The sequence below is a fragment of the Bos grunniens genome, chromosome 19 (genome assembly GCF_055505025.1).
Source record: "Bos grunniens cultivar Pamir isolate PY7600 chromosome 19, Bosgru_T2T1.0, whole genome shotgun sequence".
Classification (NCBI taxonomy): domain Eukaryota; kingdom Metazoa; phylum Chordata; class Mammalia; order Artiodactyla; family Bovidae; genus Bos; species Bos grunniens.
In genome coordinates, this window is record NC_141183.1 from 8,742,913 (window position 1) to 8,757,468 (window position 14,556).

Genomic DNA, 14,556 nt, shown 5'->3' on the forward strand with positions numbered 1-14,556 from the left:
TACAGCTGCCCATGGCCACAGCTCACATCCTTCCCACATGGAAAATATCCTCACCCGACCCCAAGATCCTGAAAGTCTCAGCCATCGTGGTGTGGGCTCAGACTCCAGGCGCAGGCTCTAACCCTATAAATCAGTGCAGATGGGTCCTCACAAGGGTTCTTCAAGGACTTCGCCCTGGGGGGGTTGTTCTTTCAGCCTTGGCGCAGTCCTCTGAGTCAGACTTCCTTTTTCTTTGGAAAACTGAGTTTGCAACTAAATAACTTTCTCAGCCTGGGTCCTCCTTCTAAAAGACTGAGTCCAAAAGCCTCTTTTTCATTTTGTCCTGCTTTTATCCCTCTGAGTCCAAGAACCTAATTTAATTCCTTAAAAGCTTACATGTTAATTTAAAATCCACTCCATGAGATAAAAACCTTACCCACAAACTTTTTTATTTTTTTTAAATAGACTTTTTTTTTTCCCCCAAAAAAGCAGTTTTAGGGAACTCCCTGATGGTCCAAAGGTTAGGACTCATCACTTTCACTGCAGGGCACAGGTTCCCCTGCTTGGGGAACTAAAATGCTGTGTATATCACAGTGCAGCCAAAAAAACCAAAAAAAAACAGTTTTAGATTTACAGAAAAATTTAATGAGTCAGAGAGTTCCCATATGCACCACCCCCTCGGGGGTCTCCCTCCTTATGATACACATTGCATTAGAGTGGTACATTTGTTACAACTGATAAGCCAATATTGATATTTGATTATCAATTATTCAGTCTTGTCCAACTCTTTGTGACCCCATGGACTATACAGTCCATGGAATTCTCCAGGCCAGAACACTGGAGTGGGTAGCCTTTCCCTTCTCCAGCGGATCTTCCCCATCCAGGAAGCGAACTGGGGCCTCTTGCATTGCAAGAGGATTCTTTACCAACTGAGCTATCAGGGAAGCCCAATTATTATTAATGAATTATTATTAAGTCCATAGTTTGCATCAGAGTTACATAGGTGTCACACATCATATGGGTTTGGATCAATGTTTCCTGCCACGTAGCCACCCCTACAGTGTCGGACAGCCCTAAAAATCCCTGTGGTCCACCTCTTCACCGCCCCCCCGCCCCACCTCTTGGCAACCACCGATTACTGTCTCTGTAGTTTTGCCTCTTCCAGCATGTCGTATAGCTGGAGTCATACATTCTGCAGCCTTTTCAGATTGGCTTCTTTCATTCAGCACCACAAAGCGTCTTGAGTTAAGCCCTCTCTACCCTCACATGAGGATGCAGTGGGCGGATTCCCCTTGAGAAGTATAATACCTACTGCAAGGCATCCTCTGAAGATCCTCAAAAAGTGTCTGAAAGCATTTATGTTGAAGGAGCAAGATGTGAGTTTGTAACAGTTAAATATGTCATTTATGATGACCTTGAGCCACGAGAAAATGATTAAGGTTTGGTACACTCTACTCATGAATTTGAACAAATTCCGGGAGATAGTGGAGGACAGAGGAGCCTGACATCCTGCATTCATGGGGTCGCAAAGAGTCGAACTTGGCTTTAGTGACTGAAAAACAAGTCATGAAGGCAAGTGATTACATCATACATTTTAAAGAGAGTTGTCCATAAAATTAGAATTTCATGCTTAAACTATTAACCTTCATGCATCCTGAAAATGCTTTCATTCCTCCTCCTCCTTTCTCTTCATTCCTCCTCCTGTCTTTCCTTCAGATTTTTGGTATATTTTTGTATGTGCAGTATCACTAATTCCCCATCCGTGGCTCAGTGGTAAAGAATACGCCTGCCAATGCAGGAGATGCCAGAGATGTGGGTTTGATCCCTGAGTTGGGAAGATCTGCTGGAGTAGGAAATGGCAACCCACACCAGTATTCTTGCCTGGAGAATCCAACAGACAGAGGAGCCTGGTGGGCTACAGTCCATAGGGTCGCACAGAATCGGACATGACTGAGTGACTGAGTGCTCACACAGACACACATATGCACACACACACACACACACACACACGGTATCAGTACAGCACGTGGGTCTTCATTCCTAGGTGCCCAGGTGTCTGTGAATTATAACCCAGGCAGAAATGCTAGCATGAAGGGGCCAACCGCACACAGAGAACACCCAAGGGTCCTCCACAACTCCAGGATCTATCTGCTCAGAGGATGCATGTGCACCAGAGCACCTCTGACTTGAGCTAAGTGAAGCGACCAACCCCTAATGTGCCCATTAGACAAATTCCTGATAGGCAGTTTGGCCTTGGGAAGGTCAGGCATCAGGATGGGGGTGCGATCATCATGACTACTGGCCAGAATCAGGACAGAGCTCATTTCTGCCTTGGCTGGAGCAAAATTGGCAGGAACCTGTCCAAGTGGCCCTTGGGGGAGTATGTGTGGCTATCCCAGAACCCAAAGACAGATGTTAACAATTCATCTCCAGTTTCCAGGCCTGTGGCTTCTTCCCTCCCTCGCCTCCTCCCCAGGTCCCCAGATAAGGAGACGGAGGTTGACCCAAGTGGAGTCCAACGTCCACTCTGGTTCAATCAGTCTAGCCAGAGGGTGTGGGACGGGTCATGTGGCCAGACTTGCAGGCCTGTGGCTGGACAGATTTCTTAAGAAGGGGAGCAGGTGGAACAATCTGGTGGAATCAAGTGTGCCTCAAATCTTGGTTTTCTACTTTCTAGCAGGCAATGGAATTGCTTTTGGATCTTTGAGAAGAGGGAAAAGGGAAGAGGGTGTTTTGGTGATGTTAATTTTCCGAACAGGCTTTGGATTGTCGGGCAGAAGGCAGCGTTGCGCCCCAGCTGAGAGCTTGGGGGCGCTTCCGGGATCGCTTCCTCTGCTCCCTTTTTCATCCCTGGACCGCGCGGCCCTTGCGTATCTGTTTCCGCAGGTTCTGGGATGCCGAGCGCCTCCCGCTCCGCCACGCCCTTCCCTCTTCCAGGAACACCTTGGCTGCCTGGCAAATTCCTGCTCATTCTTTAAAACCTTGTTTTGGAATTACCTTAGTAAAATTCTGACAACACCCGCTTGACAAAATTCATCACTTTTCCCTCTGTATTAAAAAATCATTTTCGTATGGAAACTTCTTTAGGGATACAAAAGCAGAGAGAATTCTGCACAATTTTTGCTCAGGAACTCAGATTCTCCTTACTGCGTTACCCAGGTTATAAAGATGCGTGCCCTCGTATTTGCGCTCCGACGTCGAGGCCCTGACCGCGCGCAGTACCTGATGCCGGGAAGGTGTTCGATATTTCTCAGATGCAACGTAAGTTATCATCTGGTCCAACGTACCCATTGTACAGATGAGGTAACTGAGGCCCCAGTTCATAAAGCAGTCAAGGCAGTCTGCCCTCTGGATTACCAAGAAAGTAGAGGGGCACATACGGTAGGGACTTCGCCTGCCGGGTCCTGCCCGGTCCACTTAGCCGGTCTGCGGACTCCGATCCCCCCCGGGCGGTGCATAAGGACCACCACCCGGCCCCAGGCCGCTCCCTGCGCCGCTCCTCCCGCTGCCACCTGGCAAGGCCACGCCCCGCCCAGACTCTGGACGGGAAAAGTGCCGGCGACGCCCCGGAAGGAACCGTTCGTGCCTGCGGGGAGGGGGCGGGTGTGGCTGCTGGGGACGGTCGCCACCTTGGCGACCCCCACCCTCGGACAGCTTGCATCCGGGGTGCAGTGCAGGGCCGCGCCCGGGCCGAACCGGGGCGAGCTCAGGACCCGGCGCCGGGCTGGCGCTTCAGGCCGGGGGTCGGGATGCGCGGGGCGCGCGGCTCCGCCAGGTGTGAGTGCGCGGGGCGGGGCTCGGCGCACACCTCCGCGGGGCGGGCCGGGGCGGGGCGGGGCCGGGCCCGACCCCTCCTCCCGGCCCTCACCCCTCCCACTCCCGGCCCGGGATTAGCGACCTGGGAGCGCGAGCCCCACGGCCTCCCCGCCACACTCTGCTGGGAGCGGCGGCCGCGACGGCACCATGAAGAAGTCTTACACAGGTGGGCGCCGCGCCCGGAGCGGGGAGGGGGAGGTCGGGGTCCCGGGGCAAGCTCTGAGGTGTGGGGCGTCCCACCGGCCAGCTGACGCAGCTGCACCCCGGATCGGGATCGCTGACCAGACGCTGGGCCCCCCCACCACATTTTTCTCCTCTGCTTCTACGTCGGCGCTCCAGGGTCTCGGCCCGCGCGCTAGTCCGAGACCACTGGTGTCCTGGGGAGTCCGGGTGCTCGAACTCTCTGACCCCCAAGACGGTTGGGCCCCGATTCTGACCTTGGCGGAGAGTCTCCTGCCCCCGTCTGTCGGCCACTACTCGCTCAGGCGTCTGGAGGGGCCACTGTGGGAGCCGCTGCCCTGGGCTGGCCATCCTTCCGGTTCCCCCTCCTTCCCCCTTGTACCTTCTCCAGAATCGCTGACTTGACAGGGGCCGAGAGTCCGGGCGTTCTGGGTCCCCCTCCGTGCGTATGAGTGCGTGGGAGGGGGCTGTGTGGATGATTTCCTTGGGGTCAGCTTCTAGGACTGGTGGTCCAGGTCTTAGCATCCTTTCTTCAGGTGAATTCCTGTTATTCCTCTACCCAGTGGAGCACCGGAAATTCCCAAATGGGACTATCCAGCTACACCTGCAGCCCACTCGGGTTCACCTTTAGGGTGTCAGGATGCCTTTTGGTTTGCTGGCATCCCAGCTTCACTAGCAGGCTTGACAGGTGAAGGGGCCTGGCCAGTTCCCACCATGCACTCAGGATCCTTCATAAGCATTTTCCCCTTGGGTACTCTGAAGTTCCATTTTGAGGATGGGTAAACTGAGGTCACAAGCCTTGAAGGTCTTGTTAAGGGGAATCTAGATCTGTTCTTTTTTCCCTTTGTTTTTTTAATTTGTGATTTTCCCCAAAGGATCCAGGCCGGATCCTTTGTCTTCCTTAGTGGTCAAGTTATAAACGGCATCTCTTCTTGTGCTAACCCTGCAAAATTTCTCCTCATGTTCTTCCCCTTAATCTTCTTGGACATGAAGTTTTCTGCCAAGGACTCATGAATTAATTTTTCTTGATAAGAGGACAGAGTCACGGTACTTAGTTGGAGCTGAAGAGGTCTTTTGGGCCATCCCCCTGCCTTTGGGACATTTTCCCAGTCTTCTCCTGTTTTCCATGTTTTTCAGAAACAAAACAAGTAATAAAGAATAACTCGTCTCAAAGAGAATTACTCAGAACTTCCCCTAAAATGGCCTTCCGGGTCAGTGGCTTAGAATTTCAACTTTCACCTCCTGTTGCAAACAGCATGGCCCTCACCCATCCTGAACACAGCTCCCTCCCTGGAGTGTGGGGGCGTTGATGTAATGGTGGGGGAGGAGGGGGCTTCCAGGTGGCATAGGCGAGGGTTTGGCGCTGGGCCTTTCTTTCCAACGTGTTCCACATACTTGAGATGGTTGTGGGCATCGCCCTTCCCCTGAGTTCAACAGCCCGGTGTGGCCCAGGGACACCAGCTGGCTCTTGCCCTTGGCTCCTCACACTTTGCCTTCTGCTGATCAGTCTGGCCACCAGAGTCCCCCTGGTGAGCTGGCCTTTTCCTAGGGGGACTTTGAGACCCTCCTACACAGATGCAAGAGGGCCTCTGAGGCAGGCTGGATGTGTCTTTTCCATGCCCGCTCCCTCCTGCCCTGGCAAATTAAAAAAAAGAAAAAAAAAAAAAGAGGAAGGTTTCAAAGTAGTGTTCACAGGTGGGTAGGAACCAGCTCTTGTAAAGGCAGCCTCCCTGTCTCTGGTGTTTACCTGAAGGGGCAGGGCCCTCGAGGACGGGCCTGGGAGAGCTTGGACCTCTTCCAGCTTCTCCTCCTGGCGATGGTCCAAGGCGAGCTGGGTCACTCTGTTGCCGTTGTGTGGGGTTGGGCTGGAGGGGGCTTGCCCAGGGGCAGGGTGGCCGCTTGGTCCCCTCCTGAGGGGGGTCCAGTTCTGTTGGTGCCCTCTCTCGTTGCAAAGTCAGACTGACTCCCATGTAGCATCAGTGCCCTGAAATTAGGAAAAGCATCAAACTGTGAAGGATCCCCAGTGTCAAAAAATTCAAGGACAGCCAACCAGGAGCGCTTTTATTTTTCACCTGGATTGAGTGGGATTATTCCTTTGGGACCTATTTGTGGGCTCAGAAATAAATTGAGAGACTTCCCTGGTGGTCCAGTGGCTAAGACTCTGTGCTCCCAGAGCAGGGGATCTGCCTGGGTTCGATCCCTGGTCGGGGAACTAGATCTCACATGCTGCAACTAAGACCCATCGAAGCCAAGTAAATAATAAATGTTGTTTAAACGCTAAAAAAGAAAGAAAAAAATCAAATATGTTCTCAGTAGAGCTGGCTTGAGCGCTCATGAGTCTCTGAAAAGGGAGGAATTTTAAAAATATGTTTGAGGGGATCCTGAGTGCCTTAGATAAACACTCACTGGACCCGCATTACCCACGGGGCCTGTGCAGCCAGGGCCTTGAGGGTACAAAGATGATGGAAAGACGTGGGCATTGTTTGCAAGCAAGCTGCATTCTCATGGGAGGCAGGATGCAGAGTGTTAACCTGGCTAGTTAACACCCCCCGACCCCAGCGGTACAGTCTCCAAAAGCTACCGGATTGCCCTGGGTAGGGGAGGTTTCTGGGGGAGCCGGGATTGAGTGGGCCTTGGAGAATCAGCAGCATTGAGAAGGTGGAGAATAAAGAGGGTCCTTCTAGGTGGGGAATAGAGTGAGTGCCCGCTGAGGCTGCAGGGTGCCAGGGGCTTGCGTGGGAACAGCTCTGTGTCTGGCAGTTCCAGTTCTGCTCCAGGCGCTTCCTGGATGCGCCTCGCTCGGTGTTCCAGCCAGGCAGAGCTGCGGGCAGTGTGGCTCAGTGGTTCACAGCACGGGCTCCCGGAGTTAAATCCTAGGCTGCCACCTCCTCCACCTTGTCATGTGTCTCGTTTGCCTCATCTGGTAGACAGGGGCAATGCTGATTTGTTGTAACGATGAAATGAGCTCATGCGTGAAAGGCTTGAATGCCTGCGCCATTCGTAACTCGCTTCATTATCCTTATCACTCGCAGGGAGCACACACAACGAGGCTGTGTGTCACCAGCTTTGCCAGGATGCCTGAGGGGGCTGCTGGCACCCTCCCTGGGCCTCTGTTGGTTTGGAGACCAGAATTGTGGCCCAGGTTTCCCCCTCAGCCCCTTGGTGTCAGAGCGGGCTGCTGTCGAAACCTTTCCGGTGTCCTGAATTTGGGACTTCTGGTGGCATACTGTGCCACTGTGCCTTCAGTGGCCCCGGATCCCCTGGGAATTCTCAGTGCTCAGGGCGCTTAGCTGAGGTCCACGAGCCACAGAAATGCGGAATAAAATCCAGCTGGTGTGCACTTGGGGAATCATTCGGAGATGCTTGGTGACTTTCAGGAGATCTCCGAATCAGTACCTGGCCTACCGAAGGTTGAAAAGCTCTTGCACTTGCTACGCAGAGCCCTGGGCAGGGCGGGAGGCTGCAGTTCGAGAGATTAGCCGGTAGAGCAGTCTTCCCCACGCCCAGCGCTTGGGGAGCTGAGTTCTGGGAAGCGGAGAGGAGAGGAGCAAGTCCTGGAGCGGGAGCCAGGGGTGAGGGCGAGGAGCACGGGTGGAAGGCCGGTTCCTTCCTCTTTTGGCCCTGCCCCTCCGCCCCACTCTGGCTGCCGCACCTCTGCCTCCTCAGGTCCCAGCCTGCTGGCTCGCTTGGGCTCCTGCAGGGACCTGGGCGGAGAGAAATAGCCACCTCGGGCAGTCTGTCTACGCCTCCATTGGACTATGCCCAGGGTCCCAGACCCTTATGGACCCAGAGGCCCTCTCAGTCCTTGGGGAGCTGGCGGAGCCTGATCCTGCGGCCCCTCCCCTCCTCAGCCTGTTGGCAGTTATCTGCCCACCCCTTGGGCTCACCTCTTCCCCCACTGCCCCCCCTCCACCCCCTGCCAAAGCCACCTGCCTGTCAGCATCTCCCCAGCCTGCCCAGAGGGGTTCCAAACACGGAGTGCCACGCATCTGGCAATGCACCTGAGTTTGAGACAACCCACCGTCCTGGAAACCCCTGGGTGAGCCCCGGTGCAGAAAGGGCACGAGATGGCCCCTCAACGTGGAAGGATGGGCCGGCCATGTGCCCGGAGCTCCTGTGTGTGAGTGTCAACAGAGGGCATCTCACCAGGGACCCCAACAGCCGGAAAAGGCACCCCCCATCATCCTCCGCCCAGCTTCTTGGGCCACCGTCCTCTGAGACTCCCTGCCCATCCCAGGCCCCACAGGGATGGGACCTGGGGGTGGGACCTTGTTTCTGCACGCACTGCTGTTTGTCCATGAGCAGCGCTGTGTGGGCTCTGCAGTTTGCTTAAGATGTACTTGATAAGAAGGGTTCAGCACACTACGGCACAGGGCCCGGCCCCTGGGGCCTTGAGCACCAGTTCCTGGGCGGATCCCGCTGGTGGCCTTGCCTGGGGGAGGGGGGCTGCAGAGAGAGGTCCCAGGCCTTGGGGGGCGGAGGGGCAGGTGGGGGGGTTAAGTGGTGGGTGGGGAGGGAGGTGACATGCTGGGTTCCTGCACCCCTACAGGAGCTATTGCTTTGTTTTTTTATAATTTTTTTTTTTGACTCTGCTGGGTCTTCCGTGTGGCATGCGGGCTTTCTCTAGTTGTGGCTTGCCGGCTTACTTGCTCTGCGGCACGCGGGATCTTAGCTCCCCCCTCACAGCTCAGACCTGCATACCCTGATTGCAAGGTGAATTCTTAACCACTAGATCACCGGGGAAGTCCCTGGAGCTGTAACTTTGGAACACCCCAGCCATAGGCATCGTCAGGGGACTCATGGGGGATCGGTGGGTATGAGTGGCTGGGGATGCCCCTGGGGACCCAAAGAGGAGCACGCAAGGTTACAGACCCCACAGTGCTCCAGCAGAGACCTTGGCCAGTGAGTCCCCATGGCAGCTACAAGAGATTGCCTGTCCAGAAGCACTGATGGAAGGGAGCCTGTCCTGCTGGTCACAGGCCTCTGGGGCCGGGGGTCCTGAGGTCAGGCCTGGGGCCATGGGTCCCTGAGTTTGACAGGAGAACTGAAGGCTGTCAGGAGAACCAGTTACCCTGATGCCGGTAACTGGTCAGCCTGCCCCTTCCCTGTTGGGCAGCTGTAACTGGGCCCAGAAACTCTGTCGAGAGGCGAAGTACCCATGGTTTTGCTGGAGCAGCTGGGCTGAGCTGGGGGTGCCCATTTTGCAAGTTCTTGGCCTGTTTCGAGCCTCCCTGTAGGTTCAGTTATTCTTCCTAGAAGAGTCTGCTGGGCGTCGCTGAGGGCTGGCTCCTTCCTGCGGGCTGGTGGCTTTCAGCACCGCTCTGGAAGGGCGTCCTGGCCTCGGGTCTCCTGGGTTGACTGTGGCCTTCTGCTCCCAGCCCAGTTTCTCCCTGCCTTATCTCCCTGTCCCTACCCTGGGGGCCGGGTCCATTTGCAGCCCACGTGAAGGGGGGCATTGAGGCGCTGCCCAGGGGAGGGGCAGGCGGCTCCGGGCGTCCTGCTGTCAGTGGCCTCTTGGAAGCCTTGCAACAACCGAGCTTTGTTCCGGGCCTAATCTGACCTGGTTCTGCGAAGCGTGACTGCTGGCAGCCTGCAAGCCTCTGGGATAGGAAGGGGGAGAGGAAGATGATCCCAGCGCATAGGGCAGCCAGCTGCCTGCCCTCTCTGGACGGAGCTCGAGTCCTGGTCATCCTCTGAGCAATGCTGGCTTTGTGACGGGGGAGAGGAACCCTGGATGGCTGCTCCGGCCTGCATGTGTGGCCCCCAGCTTCCCAAGGGCCCCTGGAAGTGCTGGGTGGGGTGAGAAGGGCCAGATCACCCCCTCCCCAGGAAGGAGTGCCCTCTCTGGCCCAGGGTTTCAGAGGCCGGACCGAGGCAAGAGGGATCCCCGTGAGAGATGCGGGTGACTTTGCCTTCTTTCTGGTTCCTGGGGAGGCCTTGTTCCCCCCAGAGCTCTTCAAGGGTAGGTGTACTGTGAAGCCTGGGCTGTGACTGGCCCTGCGGGGTCCCTCAAGGCTGTACCTGGGAACCAGGGGCTGGCTGCGTCCACCCTAGACCTCCCTGAGAGTGTGCCTGGGCCCCTTGTCTCGGCTGGGCCAGGCGTGTTGGGGCAGCCTGGCCGGGGATCACTCCCACAAACATGGTTACCAGGAGGGGCTGGGCAGACCTGGGCAGAGGCGAGCTGGCGGGCTGCCTTGGGCTTGTCCTGCCAATCAATCTGATCCACATCCTGGGGCCTTCACAGCCCTCCCTTGGACTGTGCCTCCTGTTTCCACCAGGATCGGGGCTCAGCCAGAGAGTAAGGCTCCTGTAACCCAAAGCCACTTGGAAGTGGTTTATTAAATACAACCCCTGTCGTCTTCCAGCCGAAGGACTGGGCTAATCAACCCGGAGGGCTGTCAGGGGGTGGTTTGCAAACCTCATTAATGAACAGGTGACTTGGACTCTAGATGCAGGGCCCAGGCGCAGGTGTTGGGTTTTCGTGCAGAGGTTACCCAGTGTAGATGTCGTGGGGACAACGCCAGGTGGTGGAATGACAGCCGCGTGCACATAGGTGGCCGGAGCAGGGGAGGTAGACTTCCGGTCCATGTCAGGGGCCCCGAGGGTTGGTGAACAAACTCTTGAGCCGTGGGGAGAGGATCTTCCAGGCGGCAGCGTTTTCCTGGTCCCTGGGGCCTGACGCTCTAGCTGCCAAGCCTGTGCCTTACTTTACTTTTAAAAAGGAAAACTTTATAAAAGACACTGTGTATCTCTTCTTTCTCTCTTGCCTTTTTTCCTTTAGTTGTTCGTTTTGTTCATGGTGGTGAAGCTCAGTCACTCAGTCGTGTCCAAGTCTTTGTGACCCCGTGGTCTGTAGCCTGCCAGGCTCCTCTGTTCATAGGATTTTCCAGGCAAGAACACTGGAGTGGGTTGCCATTTCCTACTCCGGGGGAATCTTCCCGACCCAGGGATGGAACCCACGTCTCTGACATCTCTTGCATTGGTAGGCGGATTCTTTACCACTGAGCCACCTGGGAAGCCCCAGGTAATCTTGTTCGTTACTTGTTACCAAACAATGTGAACAGGAAATTAAAAGGACAGATTCTCCAATCCCATCGGTTACAACATTGTTTTTTGGGTTCCCTTTGGACTTGTTTCCACACGCACCGGTCGTATTGTTTGATTTAATTATCAAAGGGATATAATGTTTTTTCAGAGTGTTGCATATTCTCTGTACACATCATCTTTATTTTTTTTTAATTTAATTTTATTTTTAAACTTTACAATATTGTATTAGTTTTGCCAAATATCGAAATGAATCCACCACAGGTATACATATGTTCCCCATCCTGAACCCTCCTCCCTCCTCCCTCCTCCCTCCCCATACCATCCCTCTGGGTCGTCCCAGTGCACCAGCCCCAAGCATCCAGTATCGTGCATTGAACCTGGACTGGCGACTCATTTCATACATGATATTATACATGTTTCAGTGTCATTCTCCCAAATCTTCCTACCCTCTCCCTCTCCCACAGAGTCCATAAGACTGATCTATACATCAGTGTCTCTTTCGCTATCTCGTACACAGGGTTATTGTTACCATCTTTCTAAATTCCATGTATATGCATTAGTATACTGTATTGGTGTTTTTCTTTCTGGCTTACTTCACTCTGTGTAATAGGCTCCAGTTTCGTCCACCTCATTAGAACTGATTCAAGTGTATTCTTTTTAATGGCTGAGTAATACTCCATTGTGTATATGTACCACAGCTTTCTTATCCATTCGTCTGCTGATGGACATCTAGGTTGCTTCCATGTCCTGGCTATTATAAACAGTGCTGCGATGAACACTGGGGTACACGTGTCTCTTTCCCTTCTGGTTTCCTCAGTGTGTATGCCCAGCAGTGGGATTGCTGGATCATAAGGCAGTTCTATTTCCAGTTTTTTAAGGAATCTCCACACTGTTCTCCATAGTGGCTGTACTAGTTTGCATTCCCACCAACAGTGTAAGAGGGTTCCCTTTTCTCCACACCCTCTCCAGCATTTATTGCTTGTAGACTTTTGGATCGCAGCCATTCTGACTGGGATGAAATGGTACCTCATAGTGGTTTTGATTTGCATTTCTCTGATCATGAGTGATGTTGAGCATCTTTTCATGTGTTTGTTAGCCATCTGTATGTCTTCTTTGGAGAAATGTCTATTTAGTTCTTTGGCCCATTTTTTGATTGGGTCGTTTATTTTTCTGGAGTTGAGCTGTAGGAGTTGCTTGTATATTTTTGAGATTAGTTGTTTGTCAGTTGCTTCATTTGCTATTATTTTCTCCCATTCTGAAGGCTGCCTTTTCACCTTGCTAATAGTTTCCTTTGTTGTGCAGAAGCTTTTAAGTTTAATTAGGTCCCATTTGTTTATTTTTGCTTTTATTTCCAATATTCTGGGAGGTGGGTCATAGAGGATCCTGCTGTGATGTATGTCGGAGAGTGTTTTGCCTATGTTCTCCTCTAGGAGTTTTATAGTTTCTGGTCTTACGCTGAGATCTTTAATCCATTTTGAGTTTATTTTTGTGTATGCTGTTAGAAAGTGTTCTAGTTTCATTCTTTTACAAGTGGTTGACCAGTTTTCCCAGCACCACTTGTTAAAGAGATTGTCTTTAATCCATTGTATATTCTTGCCTCCTTTGTCAAAGAGAAGGTGTCCATATGTGCGTGGATTTATCTCTAGGCTTTCTATTTTGTTCCATTGCAGATCATCTTTAATTCTGCTCTTTTCACATGAAAATCAGATCCCATGCATGGATCCCCTAATTACAGTTTGAATGGCTCTTCAGAGTGGGTGTTGCCGAATTTACTTAGCCATCCTCTCGCCAGAGCGCTTGAACGGTCTGCGGATGCTGGCGCTCTTCCTTGGTGGTGGGCGTCCGTGACCCTCAACCGAGAATGCTGAGCTGAGCTGGAGATGTTAACAGTAGCCGTGCTTACAACAGTAGCCGTGCTTACAGCTGTGAGACACGGACTGGCTGGATACTGGAAATTTTTGGAGGCAATTAATTTAATAAAATACTGCCCAAGATGATTCCCAGCATTCCTGGGATGGCTCCAGAAACCAAACAAGTGTTCTTTTCTTTATACAATGTTATTTATTTATTTTTGGCCGTGCTGGATTTTCGTTGCTGCCCGGGCTTTTCTCTAGTTGTGGGGAGCGTGGTGTGCAGGCTTCTCATTGCGGTGGCTTCTCTTGTTGCAAAGCACGGGCTCTAGGGCGCTGGGGCTTCAGTGGTCGGGGCACGTGGGCTCAGTAGTCGCAACTCCCCGGCTCTGAGAGCACAGGCTCAGCCGTTGTGGTGCTCGGGCTTAGTTGCTCTGAGGCTTGTGGGATCTTCCCATTTCAGGGATCGAGCCTGCGTTGGCAGGTGAGTTCTTTACCATTGAGCTGCCAGAGAAGTTCCAAGCAAGGGTTCTCAACGCAGCAGTTATTAAGAGTTTTAATGAACAGAAAATGCCATTTGCCCCAACTATCAGCCTGCTTATAGCCGCTGAGAAGTCCCAGGGTTTACTTGTCCTTTAAAAGATCTGCCTTGTTGCCTACAGTCTGCAGTTCCTCTCTCTGGCTGGCATATGATGCCAACTGCCCCCCCCCCAGCCCCCACCTCTCCTCTCCCTCTCTTCTTTGGCCCCTACAGGTTGCCGGAGGGGGTTTCCTTGCTTCCTTGGGCATGCCTTAGTCTTAGAGATGGGCCACCTGCCCCCAGGTAGGCAGCCACCTCTCCTGGAGATCCTTCATTCTGCTGCCGGGTTACTTGGGCCGCAGTTTCTTCTGGAACCTTCAGGCTCCCCAGGCCAGGCCACAGTGCTGCCTGTCCGGCCGACCTTCCGTGGCTGCTCCTTTGTTTCTCTCCCCTCCCAGCTCCCCTCCCAGGCCCTCTGCCCCTCAGTCCCTGATCACACCTCCCTATGAGTATCCTTGGATTTAATCTCATAAGCATTGACAGGTTGAGTGGGACACATCCGCCTCTTTGGTGACCTGCTGCCCATTAGGCAGGAGGACTCAAAGGATGGTTCAGCCTTTCTCATATTCCGGGGTGTCCCCTTGCTGCCCCTTTTGTTGTTGTCATTGGTTTCTGATCGCTAACCATCCTCCACCTTATCCACAATTTCCCCCTTGGTCCGTGGGCCCTACTTTGTTAGTCTGCTCATCTTTCTCACATGAACAGTTTGCTCATGGCATGTGAACCAGGGTCTAACCAGGAAATAAAAACCACTCCAGGATTTAGAACAGAAGGACTTAAATGTACAGAAGATGGAGAAGCCATAGGGCACAAATAGGCAGCCAGGTGTGTGTGGGGGGTTTATAACAGCTCTTTAATAATACGCATGGAATTATTTGTTGAGACAATTGGGGCTTCCCAGGTGGCTCAGAGGTTAAAGCATCTGCCTGCAATGCGGGAGACCTGGGTTCGATCCCTGGGTCAAGAAGATCCCCTGGAGAAGGAAATGGCAACCCACTCCAGTATTCTTGCCTGGAGAATCCCATGGACGGAGGAGCATGGTGGGCTACAGTCCACGGGGTCGCAAAGAGTCGGACACGACTGAGCAACTTCACTTTCACTTAT

At 53.3% G+C, this 14,556-nt stretch overlaps 1 protein-coding gene across 2 annotated transcripts in view; it reads left to right on the forward strand.

Annotated features, from left to right (window-relative positions):
• Window positions 1-3,871: 3,871 nt before the first annotated feature.
• SEPTIN9 (septin 9) overlaps window positions 3,872-14,556 on the forward strand; it is a 179,209-nt gene continuing 168,524 nt past the window's right edge. For both annotated transcript variants that reach the window (XM_086355265.1, XM_086355270.1), the window contains exon 1: window positions 3,872-3,961. In XM_086355265.1, the coding sequence (XP_086211391.1) occupies window positions 3,943-3,961 (19 nt within the window). In that variant the 5' untranslated portion in view covers window positions 3,872-3,942. The remainder of the gene's footprint in view (window positions 3,962-14,556) is intronic.